General features: G+C 45.2%; 1 protein-coding gene and 1 pseudogene across 2 annotated transcripts in view; both read right to left on the minus strand.

Moving 5' to 3' along the window:
* The window catches only part of NT5C3A (5'-nucleotidase, cytosolic IIIA), a 51,526-nt gene extending 38,257 nt beyond the window's left edge, over window positions 1-13,269 (minus strand). Inside the window, exon 1 of one of the 2 annotated variants that reach the window (XM_070424764.1) lies at window positions 13,060-13,269. In XM_070424764.1, the coding sequence (XP_070280865.1) occupies window positions 13,060-13,197 (138 nt within the window). In that variant the 5' untranslated portion in view covers window positions 13,198-13,269. The remainder of the gene's footprint in view (window positions 1-13,059) is intronic. The other variant, XM_070424766.1, reaches the window with a different exon arrangement.
* Window positions 6,987-7,162, minus strand: LOC139017147 (U2 spliceosomal RNA; annotated as a pseudogene).
* Window positions 13,270-15,876: the final 2,607 nt, after the last annotated feature.

Here is a 15,876-nt window from a genome sequence, read left to right on the forward strand (position 1 = left end):
CTGCATGCCCCCCACTGGGGATGTGCCCGCAACCAAGGTACATGCCCTTGACCGGAATCGAACCTGGGACCCTTGAGTCCACAGGCCGACGCTCTATCCAATCCACTGAGCCAAACTGGTTCTGGCCAATATTAAGAATTTAATGTATTTCCCTTACTTTACAAAACATTTTATTCAAACTGAACCAATCAGAATTGGTACCCTTCAAATACCACCGCATCCATTAACTATGACCCAACGTCATCTCCTATTCCTTTGAAATCCACGTCGCCTTTTACTGATACCTTGAAAGTGCTGTTAGGACTCTAGCTGTTAAGCTAGTTTCACATTTGCTTGGGAGACCAGCCTCTACATCTGATTCACATGTATGAAGGCAGGGGCCAGGTCTCAAGAACTATTTAAGATCTAGACAATTTAGGTGGGAATGGATAAATCTTTACTCTTGGGGCGGCCAGAAGAGCAGAACTATTCTGAATTTGAATTCTTTTCTGCTGTAGTACCAAGTATTTGGACTAGCTGGGATGCTCTATTTTTCTACCAGCCAACTGACCACCAGTAATATTAGATTATATACATGTGTTTTCTCTTGATCAAATATTAAGTCAACAAGATAGACACGATGGTGTAGTGTGGCAGACTGCTAAGTGCCGAATTAGCATACACTCTCACTTGCTTTCTTACTGATAGGACCTCAATTTTGTCAGAGACAGCAATTTGCTCAAGAACAACAAATCTCAGCTTCCTTTACAGTTGGGGTGGCCATGTGACTGTTCTCTCCAATGACATGTAAGGAGAAAGTTCTGCTTTACTTGAAATAGGTTTCCTCCTTCCTTCCTGCTGCCTGAAAATATAGATATGTTGGCTAGGGTCAGCCATCGCATGACCCCAAGAAAAGCTCAGAAAACACCAAAGACTTCAGCCTTGATATCCTCGTACCCTCCAATTAACACCAACAACTGCCTACTTTTTGAACTTCTCATTAACTTACAAAAATAAAATCTGTGTTGTGTATTGGAGCCACTGTTTGGGGTCTCTGTTTCTCTCAGCTGCAATTAATAAAACAGAAAGACCACGAAATATGTACCAATTCAGACTCTTAAAAGCACATACACAGCAAACAATACAAGACAGTACATAGATTGCTAAAGTTTGAGGAATCATCAGGAAATGCCACAGGAGTTGAGGAAATATGCTTTGTAAGACAAATCAGGAATTCAACACAGGTCCTACAAGGTCATAAATCTGAGTACTGGCATAAATTACATAGAAGTTGAGCTATAGAGATATTTTAAAAGCCTAAGTGCTCATGCTAGTTTAATCCACTGAAGCAGTTAGTCTTGGTTCTCCTGCCTCCCCCCGCCCCCCCCCCCCCCGCCCCGCCCCATATACACACACTTTCTAAGTACAGGCTCAATACTTCCCACTTTCTTAGTTATAGTGCCCGGAGGACATCTGATACAGTACTATCTTAAGACAGAAGAAAGGAGGAAGTGTTTTAGAAGTTCACCACTAGGAAGGAAACACGCTACACTAGGTTTCAAAACCAGCCCCAGCTATTTAAGGAGTAACACTGGATGTTCACAAGGAAGCCATAAATAGCTGAGATGTGTTTAAATTAGAAATGACAAATTTAACTGGTTGGGGGACTTCTAGAGACAGTTCCACATCCGCTAGAGCAGCTGTGGGCAAACTACGGCCCTCGGGCCGGATCCCTCCCGTTTGAAATGAATAAAACTAAAAAAAAAAAAAAAAAGACCGTACCCTTTTATGTAATGATGTTTACTTTGAATTTATATTAGTTCACACAAACACTCCATCCATGCTTTTGTTCCGGCCCTCCGGTCCAGTTTAAGAATCCATTGTGGCCCTCGAGTCAAAAAGTTTGCCCACCCGTGCCCTAGAGCCTAGAATCCGACTTCTGCGCATGGGCCACAAAGTTTCAATTGCACTGTACATGCGCGCGGTATTTTGTGGAAGAGCCACACTCAAGGGGCCAAAGAGCCGAATGTGGCTCTCGAGCCGCAGTTTGCCGACCACTGCTCAAAGCAGCTGAGCCAGCCAGGGCCCCCTCTTTCATCTTTAATCACTTGCTTTTCACTGCTCTTCTGCCTACAATCAGGTTCACATGCCAACTATTCAACAGCAAAACAAAATGAAACACGTGCCCTCAAGACAAGTATTTCTTATACTCAACAATCACCGTGTGGTTTCCTCCATTGTTCTCCCAGTGGCTGCTCAAGCCACGGCCACAATAGCTTTTCGGGCCAACTTGTGACCTCCGCAGTCTGATACTGTTCATTCTGCCCCTATTTTTGGAATCACTTCCTGTATTCCCCCTCTGACAGCTGTTTTCCTACCGAACACTCCTTAAATGGCACAATTCTCAAGCTTTCTTTTCTCCTTGCTTTAACATTATGGATAAGAAACCATCTTCACAACCAATTTTTTGATGTCATGAACTGTCCTATTTCCACAATACGAAGCAATAATGTGAATATGCCAAATCTCACTGGCTTTTTGGCCGCTTCTGAAATTGCAGGGCAAGCTTTTCCCAAAACATCACTGCCAAGTAAGCCCTTGTTTTCCCTTCCCTCTCCATTTCCCTTCCCCACCCGCCTTGCTCCCCAGCACTTGACCATTAGCTTCCCCACTCCCAAACTCCAAAGGCCCTTCCCTTACCTCTAGTCTAGAACGTGTTTGCAAAGCCCATTTCTTCTAGGAATTACTTGTTCTATCTCTGTTAATTTACCCAATACATGTTCTCTTACAGTTTGGGCAAAAAATAAAAATAAAAATAAAAATGCCATAGCAAAATACTAGATTGGGCGGCTTTGTCACAGTTCTGGAAGCTGGAGGTCCAAGATTAGATGTTGCCGAGAATGGTTTCCTCTGAGGCCTCTCTCCTTGGCTTGCAGATGGCCACCTTCTTGCTGCCTCTTTCAGTTCACACTTCGGTGCACAAATGCCCCAGGTTTTTCCTCCTCTTCTTATAAGGGCCCAGTAATATTGGATTAGGGCCCCTCCCTACCAACTTCCTTAAAGTTCATAATCTCTTTAAAGACCTTATTTCCAAATGGGATTATATCTGAGGCAGTGAGGGTTGGCACTTGAATTTTTGAATTTAGGTGCTACACAATTCGGACCCTAACAAAGGGAGACACCAGAAAAAAATTTCTTAAAATGTTAGACTTAAGAGGATGTTAAATTCTGAAACTTCCTGTTTAGGCTCAATTCTGGAACCAATATTTATTTATTAATTTTAATTTTATTTTTATTTTTAATTTCAGAGAGGAAGGGAGAGGGAGAGAGAGAGATAGAAACATCAATGATGAGCGAGCCCTGGCTGATGTGGCTCAGATGATAAAGCATTGACCTGTGGACGGAAGGGTCCCAGGTTCGATTCCAGTCAAGGGCACATGCCTAGGTTGTGGGGTGTGCAGAAAGCAGCCAATCAATGATTCTCTCTCATCAATAAAAATATTCAAAAAATGTTTTTTAAATGATGAGAGAGAATCATTGACCAGCTGTCTCCTGGCACGCACGCCCCACACTGGCGATTGAGCCTGTAACCCAGGCACATGCCCTGACCAGGAATCAAACTGTGACCTCCTGGTTCTTGGATCAACGCTCAACTACTGAGCCACGCCAGCTGGGCAGGTGCAGACTATTTAACAAGGAAACAGAGAGAAGTGGGTTCATGACCCTAGTCCCTAGGGCCCTCACCCACTTAAAGAACAAAAAAGGGTGAAAAACATGAAGGAGGATGGCATTCATAAAGAGCTCTTCACGGGGGCGGTTCATTAAGGTGACCTTCTCACCAGGCTAGCGAGTGGGGCCCTTGGTGGGGTCACTTGGAGAACTTAAAATGTGTTTGCCTGACCCACGCTACAGAAAGGTAGGTGGGGATAGAAAGGGCTCTGTTGCACTCCATTGTGAAGAGTTCTGTATTCTCTACAGTTGATAACACCATATTGCATAATCGATATTTGCTAAGACAATTTAGCAAATGTTTTTATGAATTTAAATGTTATCACACACACAAAAACGAACAAAACACACACACACACACACACACGCGCGCGCGCGCACGATAAATATGTAAGGTGATGGGTGTGTCCGTTATAGATGGAGGAAATCCTTTTTCAATGTGTATCAAATGACCACAATGTATGCCGAAACTGGTTTGGCTCAGTGGATAGAGCGTCGGCCTGCGGACTGAAGGGTCCCAGGTTCGATTCCGGTCAAGGGCATGTACCTGGGTTGCGGGCACATCCCCAGTAGGAGATGTGCAGGAGGCAGCTGATCGATGTTTCTCTCTCATCGATGTTTCTAACTCTCTATCTCTCTCCCTTTCTCTCTGTAAAAAATCAATAAAATATATTTTAAAAAAAATAAAAAAAAAATGACCACAATGTGCATTTCAGTACCTTACAATTTTGTCAGTTATACCTCAATAAAGCTAAAATTTGAAAAAACAAAAGAAAAAGGGGGTCTGTCGTAACGTGTCTGTATTCCTAGTTTGTCAGAGCGAGGGGTGAGTGAGTGTTTTCCATAGATTGGGCAGGGGTCACTCAGGAGAGAACCAGCCAGGAACCTATTTATGTCCAGCCCCAAAGAGCCACCTGATAGGTTGGGACCTCAACAGCAACAGTGGATCACTTCAAAAAAATCCGGCTGAGCCCTAGCCGGTTTGGCTCAGTGGACAGAGCATCGACCTGTGGACTGAAGAAGGGTCCCAGGTTTGATTCCGGCCAAGGGCACATGCTTGGGTTTCGGGCTCAATCCCCAGTAGGGGGCGTTCAGGAGGCAGCCAATCAGTGATTCTCTCTCATCATTGATGTTTCTATCTCTCTATCCTTCTCCCTTTCTCTCTAAAATCAATACAAAATATATATATAAAAAATCAGGCTAAGTGAGGTGCAAAAAAAATATTCATTGCCACATTTAGGGGCTGCAATCAAAGGACAAGAGAAAGCCCTGGCAGGTGTGGCTCACTTGGTTGGAGCATCGCCCTGTGCACCTAAAGGTCACAGGTTCACTTCCAAGTCAAGGTATGTGCCTAGGTTTCCTTTCAGTCCAGGGTTGGGGGATGTACGCAAGGCAACCAATCGATGTTCCTCCCTCCCTTCTTCTGTCTAAATTGTAGGTTTCCTTAAACCAGCGGTCGCCAACCTTTCGGACCTCATGGACCACCAGTGGTCTTCGGACCACCGGTTGGCAACTGCTGGAAACCGATAAACATATCCTCCAGTGAGGATTTAAAAAAATAAGGACAAACAAACAAACAAAGGATACGTCAACTGCAAATATCTTGCAGGCCCAGAGAACACAAACCTACTCAGTCAAGTAAGAACCTTTATTTCTTTCCTTCCTCAATGCTACCCGTTCCTCCTACCTCAGGACTCACAAGCCTGAAGCAAAGACTAGCAGAGGAAGGAGGAGCAGCAGGGAGAGAGAGAGGTTGATTACGACCTCCTCTCCTATCCCAGATCAAGGGCCATCGTTAAATAGGAAGGGGAGAAGCCACCTGCAAGAAGCCATAGCTTGCGGATGATGGAAAAGTCTGTATTAGGATAGGTTATAGTGCAGTAACAACACAAAAATCTCAGTTCCTTAACAAAAAAGTTTATTTTTCATTCACACACAGTCCAACATGGGTCCAGACGGCTCTCGGGGGCAGCTGTCCTCCATGTAATGACATGCTATTCCAGGCTGCTTTGATACTGTGTCATCTCCATCTCAACATGATGCTTCAGGGTTAGCCCCAGCGGAAGGAGAGAATATGGGTAACTGGGCACCCATTCATCACCAGTGGCTCAGAACTGATCATACTATCTCTGGACACAATTCATTGGCCAGAGTAGTGAAAGCTTGCCCAACTGCAAGGAGAGAAGGACTAAAAATATCGGTGAGCAGTAGTAATGCCCATCTAGAAGTCTCACATGAAAATTAATACTGAAATCGTGAATAATAGATAAGACTGGGCATATCTGTTGGCAGAAATGAGGCTGATTTCTTGTGATCTTAAAATATAGTCATGCCCAGCTGGGTGTGGCTCAGCGGTTGAGGGTCGACCCACGAACCAAAAGGTCACGGGTTCAATTCCCAGTCAGGGCATATGCCTGGTTCCCAGTAAGGGACGCACAGGAGGCAGCCAACTGATGATTCTTTCTCACCATTGATGTTTCTATCTCTCTCTTCCTTTCCCTTCCACTCTATAAAATATATAAAAATCAATAAAAATATATTTTAAAAATATATATAGTCTTTTACCTGAGAGTGAGCAAAAAGTTATGGACCTATCAGTTTTCACCAAGAGGGAGAAACACTGAATAAATTTTAAAGGGACCACTAGAGAGAAAATCAAGTTGTATTTAATTACATCCCTTGCATCATGACTATTCAACATGCAAATCACATCTTCAGAAATCTTAGAGATCCTCTAATTTAACTCCACTTTTTAATAAGAAAACCTTTAATCTCTCTACATTAAAGATTGTAATTCCAGCCCTAGCTGGTTTGGCTCAGTGGATAGAGCCTGCAGACGGAAGGGTCCTGGGTTTGATTCCTGTCAAGGGCATGTACCTGAGTTGCAGGCTCCTCCCTGGCCTGGGTCCTGGTTGGGGCACAGGCAGGAGGCAACCAATCAATGTGTTTTTCTCACATTGGTGTTTTTCTCTGCCTTTTCTTCACTCTTCCACTCTCTCTGAAAATCAATGGAAAAATATCCTCGGGTGAGGATTAAAAAAAAAAAGATTATAACTCCATTTCTCTTAGTAAATATGGAAGGCTGGAAATGTTTGTTCTCATCAGTCAGCTTTCTGTTGACTGAATAGTCTATCAAAGGAAGCCATTCTTTCCCATGAATGTAACTTAGTTTGTGATCCCTTATTTATTTTAGCTTTTAAACTCCTATAGGTCTGTATCCAACTTACTTTAACAGCAAACAGAAGAATGATGGGCCTTAATTTTTTTCTTCTTTTTTCTTGTGGTGCACCATTCCCGAAGTACTGCAATACCAGGTGGATGTTTGGAATAGACACAGCAAGCTCCTATTCCACCTCCCTGCTTCAGAAGTCCATTTAATATGCTGTCCTTAGATAGAGGACATATCAGATATTAAACTGATAAGAACAGCCCTGCCTGGTAGCTCAGATGGTCAGAACATTACCCCGTTACATAAGGTTGCAGGTTTGATCCCTGGTCAGGGCACATACAAGGATCAACCAATGAATGCATAAATAAGTGGAACAACTAATTGATGTCTCTCTCTCAAATCAGTAAGTACTATATATATTTTTAACTGATAAGAACAGATATCTACACTTGATCTTAGTCAAAGGCCGAAAAGTAATATATGGGCCTTAAATTGAAAAGTTACTTTTAGAGCATCCTTTTAACATCTTGGAATATAAAAAGAAATTCTCAGCTTTCTAAAATGGCTACAAAAGCACAAATTAAGCATATGGAATTTTAAATGACAGGAAAACTTGGTAAATTTGCTATTGCTATATTAAGGGCATTACATTTTCTGTCCTATATGACACTAAATTTTCGAGATTAGTCTCTGGAATAAATACAATAGAACACCAAATTTTAAGTTATTTTACTGAGAGGTCAAAGTAGATTTGGATAGCCAAGTGTCATAATCCAAAAAGACTAAAGAGTTCGTACAAACATCGTATGTGTACATAAACATATTTATACACATACGTTTAAAAATAAATGTTTTCCTTTTTTTTTAATATATTTTTTTATTGATTTTTTACAGAGAGGAAGGGAGAGAGATAGAGAGTTAGAAACATCGACGAGAGAGAAACATCGATCAGCTGCCTCCTGCACATCTCCCACTGGGGATGTGCCCACAACCCAGGTACATGCCCTTGACCGGAATCAAACCTGGGACCTTTCAGTCCGCAGGCCGACGCTCTATCCACTGAGCCAAACCGGTTTCGGCATGTTTTCCATTTTAAAATAACTTCTTCTTCAACATTATTTTATTTTTATTATTATTTAATCCTCACCTGAGTCATTTTCTCCTTTGATCCTTAGAGAGATAGAAGGGAGAGAGGGAGGAGGAGGAGAGAGAGAAACATCTATGTGAGAGAGACAGACATATTGATTGGTTGCCTCTCACAGGTGTCCCAAGTGGGGCTGTGGAATGAACCTGCAACCCAGGTACGTGCCCTTGGCCGGGTATCAAACCCATGACCCTTCAGTTTGAGGGCCGGTACACTACCACTGGGCAACACCAGCCTGGGCCCAAACACATTTTTAATGGTGTAAAGGTTCCCCCATAACTGTCTTCGTTAGAAGCCATGCTTAGTACGTAATTTTGTACACTACAGTCTTTTTAATCACTAACACTTATTTTTCCTCCGTTTCAAGTACGGGGTCTTTCTTTCATGAGGAAAACTTGCAGTTCTTACTATTTCCTGAAAATTTTATTATTGTTAATGCTTATATTTAGGCTAAATTAATTTGAAAGTAGATAAATGCTATCTGAGAATATAAAATATGGAAGCAATGTCCACGAATAAAAATCAATCAAGTAAAAAAAAAAATCAACCAAGTATAAACACTAAAGTTGTCATGTATCATTCAATGTGAAAATGTTGATTACATTTCCCAGCCTCAGAGCCTCACCCTTCAAAGACTAAGCTCTGTGTTGAAGTGGATTTCTCTGCCTGACAAGAGGAAACTTCCAGTCAGGGCTCAACCTTTGTTCCAGAACCTCTGATTTTATGGCGAGACTAGCCACACCTGGTTGCCAGGTTTGATCTGAGTGGAGGAGGTATCTGGGAGAGAACTGGTCGGATCTGAATAGGCATGCTTGACTGGAATGGTGAGTTAAAACTGAGGAGTGATGCGCAACAGATATGAGGGAGGCCTCAATACTGCACGATTCCCAGAGAGACTGGAGGGAGAAAGGAATTTAGGCTTACCATTATATCATCATTCATCCCTGAAGACCAGTCACATTTGTGCAAAATTCAACTCTATCTGTATAAACTTCTATATACATGTTTGGCAACCTTAACCTTTTTAATCCAGTTTACAAAAACTGCAAGTCATCTTTTCTGGGGATAATTAGAAAGAGTAGTTTTTTGTTTTGTTTTTTATTTTTAATATATTTTATTGATTTTTTTCAGAGAGGAAGGGAGAGGGATAGAGAGTTAGAAACATCGATGAGAGAGAAACATCGATCAGCTGCCTCCAGCACAACCCCCACTGGGGATGTGCCCGCAACCAAGGTACATGCCCTTGACCAGAATCGAACCTGGAACCCTTGAGTCCGATGGCTGACGCTCTATCCACTGAGCCAAACCGGGTAGGGCTGTTTTGTTTTTTAAAAAATACTAGTATTTTTATTGAATTCAGAGAGGAAGAGGGAGAGATAGAAATATCAGTGATGAGAGAGAATCATCCATTGGCTGCCTCCTGCACGCTACCTACTGGGGATCGGGCTGGCAACCCGGACATGTGCCCTGACAGGGAATCGAACCGTGACATCCTGGTTCATAGGTTGATGCTCAACCATTGAGCCACACCAGCTGGGCTAGAAAGAGTAATTTTGACAACGAAAGCTTAGGAGAGAGAACAGTGAAACAAAATAAGACCAGTGGCTAAAATTATGCCGCACTAGCGTCCATCAGGAAAAATGATTTTAGAGGGGCTGACACTGTGCTTTGGTATAATAGTTACAGCTGCTATTTAGTAAAGTGACTGTGCTTCACACTGAATTGTTCTTATTTTATTTTATTCTGTTATTATTTTTGTTTTCACACTGAACTGTTTTCATATACAACACTGGCACCAAATGTGTGGAGGTTTTCTTCACACCAACCACTTCAACTCCACAGCCAATTCAATTTCGACACTATAGTGAGTGAAGGCTCAGACCCACAAATCTGCCCCTTACTTTAGATGGCAGTCGGCAAGTCCCAGGCTGCCCACCCACAGGTCTGATTGGGTATAAATTCGAGGGTTCCCACAATCCCTTCCTCAGGCCCATAATTGGCACACAGCTCAGGAGAGTGCTTTACTGATGGTCACAGGTTTACTACAGAGAATACAAGTCAGAACAACATGTGGAAGGGAAGCATGGGGCCAGCTATGGGAGGAGGGGTGCAGAGCTCCATGCCCTCTCCAAGCACACCCCCTCCCAGCACCTTGAGGGACCCACCAACCTGACAGCTCTCCGTTAGGGGTTTTTATGGAGGCTGTTTTGTAGGCAAGATTGATTAATTCACTGGTCGGCGAGGATTCGCCCACACCCAGCCCTTTTCCCCTCCACAGAAGGGGCGAGGGGGGACTGAAAGTTCCAGTCCTGTAATCATGCCTTGAGCTTTATGGGAACCAGCCCACTTCGCACCTCTGGGGGCCACCAAATGACAGAGCCCATCTCATTAGCATACAAGAGGCATTCCTAACACTTGCCAGAGTCCAAGTGTTTTATGGGCTGTGTGCCAGGAACTTGGGACAAACACCAAATCTATATATTTCTTATAGTGTCATAGATGTATAAAAAACAAACAAATAAAAAAACACACAAGGAAAATCTGAGAAACTGTCACAGCCAAGATGGGATATGGAGACATGATGACAAAATGTAATGTGATTATTCTGAACGGGATCTTGGGCAGAGGACATTAGGCAAAATCAAAGGAAATCTGAACAAAGTATGGATATTTAAAATGTATAAACAAGGGGGAAGGGGACTCCTAAAAAAGAAAGAAAAAATCAAAATAAAATATATGAATAAGTATCCATTTTAACAAATGCCCCTCACTAATGTTAGTAATAGAGGACACTGCTTGTGGACTACAAGAGGACTCTACTTACCTGCTCAATTGTTCCATAAATTTAAAATGATTCCAAAATAAAACGTTTATTTAAAAATAAAGTGTATTGACTGTGACAAATGAATTAGTCATCTTAAATAGATTTGGGTTGCGAGGAAGAGAAATCTAACGAAAGTAGCTTCATTAATAGGTAAGGCTGGCTGCTACATGGTCTTAGGGACACACAAAATGATGAGTAATTGTGCAGAGGGGGCCGGGGGGCGGGGTAAGGGAGGCCGGGGGGAGGTCAATGGGGGAAAAAGGAGACATATGTACTATCTGTAATACTTTAAACAATAAAATAAAGAAAGAAATAGGCTTGAAGGGAAAGAAACAGCAACATCATGAAAGGGCCCTCTTATCTCTGGCTTGTGGCTGACTTCCCTTCTGTCTGTCTATCTTGGTGTCTTACAGAGCATTTCAGCAGCAGGGTGGGCAGCCCACTAGCAACTCCCTGTGTCTCTTACGTAAAAATTCTCAAAGCAGTACATCCTACTACTAGTAAATCCAGTGCCAGAAGTCCTTTGTTTACCTAGTCAGCTATGGAGAGGCCCACTGTGGGCAGGTAATTACTGCTGGTTCCATTACCTGTGACCAGTTTCAGCTACATTCACTGGGCATCTATGGGTTTGTTCAGATTCTCTAAGGTGGGGTTTTTTTGAGGGTGAGGTGGGCAGAGCTTGTCCTCTAAAACACATCTATTACCAAGAGATAAAACCAGGATTTGAATCTAGGTCTTCAGATTCCCAAACAAATGCGTATCCCATTTGAAGAAGTAAAATTACAAGTTAAAAACATCAAGTTCTTTTGACTTTTTTCCTTTTAATAGCTACTAGCAGTCAGCCCATATATCACAATTTGAATATAATAGTATGTATAAATATGCATATGTAAAGATGGCCTGATCTCTTTTTTCCCAAAGGTGGCAAACTGTGCGTGGTGGTTTCACTGTGGAATTGTGCAAGAGCATTCATTTTTAGCTCTTTTGGTTTAGAGAAGTGATGTAACAGCCGAACCCACAGCTCTACAGACAGAACTACACACCAGAAGGTATGACAATCAGTTTTCTTTTCACATGTGTATTATATATTTTTCTAACATAAAATTAAGTTTTCTGGGTCACATAAAGATATTCATGAATAAATTCTTGGTTTGGGACAAAAGGAAGCCACCAAAGTTTTCTCCACTGGACAGCACTATAAACAAAATGAAATGTCTGAGAAAAAAACTTTCTGCTGTGGGCATACAAGTGGAGAAAAAATAATAACCCAAGAATAATTTAATGTTAGCAATAAGCAAAACCTAGAAATATTATTGACATATGAGGCATGAAGGAGTTAATTTCTTTTTTTTTTTTACTCTTATTAATGGAAAGTATTTCTGTACTCAACCTGAGGCCAAAAAGCAACCAAATAGTTTATCTGATCCATCAGAACGTATTGCTGAGGCTGAAATATTCTAAGTAGTACATGAACCTAAAATGATTAGTATTTAGTAAAGTCGTAGACTGTCAACTGATTTGTCATAAATATATAACTCTAGATGTTCACCTGGAATATACCTGGAGTATATACTCCAGTAAGTACATTGGAATGCAACTCAGTGGGTTACCTGTCTTGATTATTGAACTCTAATTTTTTTTAAAAAACCTCTGACTTTGTTGCAAACACTCCTTATAATGCTCCTCAAATAGAATTCTCGAAACATTCTATTACAATAAAATTGTAAATAGACTTCGAAAATGTCATGCAAGAGGCTTGGGGGTAAATGAACACAAAGATACCTTTGGCGGTTTGAGACAAGAAATAAATAGCATTCAAATACAAAACAAACAGTTCTGAACTCCAACTGGATTAATTGCATTCTTTTAACCACCGAGCAGGCACACCTATTCATGATCTAACTCATCCTAGCCACGGTGCAGAAACAACCCCTCTGCTAGAACTGGATTAGTTGCACGGGTTTGCAGGGGATGCGGGAAGGAAGGAGAAATCTGTCCAGATGTTCAGTTTATCTCTATAGAAACGGACTTTGCAGCAGGAGGTAGCTTGTTTCCTTATCACCTCTTCGCTGCCTTTCTGTTTCAAAGGGAGACATAACCAAGGCCCCGAGTGCCGCCATCGGGGGTCCCGAACGGGTCCCCCTGGGCGCCCCTAGCATTCCAGCCCGCGGGTCCTCTCTCCCGCTCTCCCGCGCGCCGGGTACCCGCACTCACCATCTCGATGATCTTGGTCTTCCGCCCCGTCTTCCTCTTCAAGGTGAATATGTACTGGGCCAGCACCACTCCCGCCACCAGGGCACACACGCTGGCGCTCGCTACCGCGCCCATCTTCGCCACGGCCGCCCGATCCATGGGCAGATCCTCGTGCGACTCCCCAGCGGAAAAGAACAGGTCGCCGGGCCGCTGGGGGCCTTAGAAGCGCGAGCTTGAAAGGCCAGGACGCCCCGCCTCCGCCGCTTGGCGCTAGCCCCGCCCCCGCCGAAAAGCCCCACCCCCGAGCGCCGAGGGGCGGGGACAGGCTAAAGAAGGGAGGGCGTGGCCTGCGTCGGAGGCCGAGGCGGCCGGTGGGCCTACCCCGGAGCCAAGCACTGAAAAGGGGATTGTATTAACTATCAGTCTCTGCTAATGAGGACCAGGCGGTGGTCCATTCCAGCCCCACCCAATGGGAATCCCATTCCGACCCTGGTCCATTAGAAAAAAAGTTCTGCGACTGCCACCCTCCTGGGTCTGGACTACAACCCCCAGAAGGCCGCGCGGTGCAGCCTCCTGACTTGCGCAGCGGCGTTGGCGGTAAAGCGTGGCCGGGTGCGGCGCCGCTGGGACAGCCGAGGCAAAAGGGGAGCACGGGGAGGTGAGGAAATGCGGCCAAACCACGTATCTGATAAGGGTTCCTGACACTGACAGCAGGAGTACAAGTTCAAATGGTGAAATCTCCTCTCCAAGTTTCATTTCTGTTTCTCCGGTAACTAATCCGTACCTGGGTAATACTTTTTAGCTCAATCATGTTTATAGAACAATTGCCCTGATTTTTATAATTAAAATAAAGGGGACGCCCTAGCCAGTGTGGCTCAGTGGGCAGAGTGTCGGCCTGCGGATTGAAGGGTTCGGGGCTCAAGTCCCGGCCTGTTTGGGGCCGCGGGGAGGCAACCAACGGATGTGAGAGACGCATCCATGTTGTTCTCTCTGTCCTTCACTCTCCCTTCCACTCTCTCCAAAAATCAGTGGGAAAATATCCTCGAGTGAGGATGAATGAATGAATGAATGAATAAATAAATAAATAAATAAATAAATGGGGGGAAGAAGGATTTGCAAAGAACGCCCAATAACTCAACAACAAAAGCAGACCCCATTAAAAAACCATCTACACAAACGGCCAACAAGCTTCTGGAAACATGCCCACCATCATCGGGAAATGCAAGTCAAAACCACCAGGGGACGCCGCCTCACACGGTTAGGATGACCAGTTCGAAAAAGCAACAACAGAAAAGCAAGTACTAATGTAGAAATGGGAATTGGCGCAGCCGCTGTGGACAACGGTGTGGATGTTCCTTGAATGATTGAAAGTAGAGCCACCATGGACCCAGCAGGTCCACCTCTGGGCATCTATGCGAAGGACCCGAGAGCTCAGCGACCAGCACTCCTGTGCTCACTGGGGCCCCATCGGAACAGAGAGAGGCCCCTCCCCGGTGATGGATGAAGAATACTCGTATGCGGCACACAGTTCACAGGGAATACCATCTGGCCTTTCACAAGGAGGAGGTTCTGCAGTGTTCCACCATAAGGACGGACCTGAGGACATGATGCCACGAGGAATAAGCCGGTCACAGGAAGACAAGTGTGTCCCACATTATTCCGCCTATAGGAGGCAGTCAAACTGTTAGAGACCGGAAGTCGCATGGCGCCTGAGGGCCTCGGGAGGGAAAGGCGGGCTGTTCAGCTCCCTATTGAGCCTCAGTTCTGCAAGGTGGAAAGTCCCAGAGGGCTGTGGCATCACCACGGGTGTATAGGTAACTGTACAGTACATTTTCAAACGGTTAGGTTGGTCAGTTTTGTCTCTATGTGTTTTATATCACAGTTAGAGGCCCGGTGCACAAAAATTTGTGCACTGGAGGGGGGGGGCGCGTGGAGAGTCCCCCAGCCCGGCGTGTGCCCTCTCACAGTCTGGGACCCCTCAGGAGATAACGACCTGCTGGCTTAGGCCTGCTCCCGGGTGGCAGAGAGCAGGCCCAATCCCTAGGTGCAGCCCTGGTCAGGCTCAGAGCAGGGCCGATTGGGGAGTTGGGGCGCCACCCCGTCATGAACAGAGCAGGGTGGATCGGGAGGTTGCGATGCCACCCTCAGTCACGCTCAGGGTAGGGCCGATTGGGGGATTGGGGCACCACCCCCTGTCACTCAAGGCAGGGTTGATGGGGAGGTTGCGGCGCCACCCCCTGTCACGCACAGAGCAGGGCCAATCAGGGGGTTGGGGTGCTGCCCCCTGTCACTCATAGAGCAGGGCCCATCAGGGGGGTTGGGGTGCTGCCCCCTGTCACACACACAGCAGGGCCGATCAGGGGTTGGAACGCCGCCACTGTCACACTCGGGGCAAGGTGGATGGAGAGGTTATGGCTCTACCCTGTCACACACAGAACAGGGCCCGTGGGCGGGGGGTGGGGGGGGTGGGGCGGGGTGGAGGTTGGTGTGCTGCACCCTGTCAAACAGAGCCACAGAGCAATCGGGATGGGGGAGCTCCCCCCTATCAGGCACAGAGCAGGGCTGATCAGGGGGTTGGGGTGCCTTCCCATGTCACGAACAGAGCAGGGCGGATAGGGAGGTTGTGGCCCCGCCCCCTGTCACACACAGAGCTGCAGGGCGATCAGGGAATTGGGGAGGTCCCCCCTATCAGGCACATAGCAGGGCTGATCAGGGGGTTGGGGCGCCTTCCTCTGTCACGAATAGAGCAGGGCAGATAGGGAGGTTGTGGCCCCGCCCCCTGTCACTCACAGAGCCGCAGGGCGATCAGGGGGTTTGGGCCCTGCCCCCGTCACGCTG

This window comes from Myotis yumanensis, unplaced genomic scaffold, assembly GCF_028538775.1.
Source record: "Myotis yumanensis isolate MYYU_CA2020_CCGP unplaced genomic scaffold, mMyoYum1.0.hap1 SCAF_9, whole genome shotgun sequence".
NCBI lineage: Eukaryota > Metazoa > Chordata > Mammalia > Chiroptera > Vespertilionidae > Myotis > Myotis yumanensis.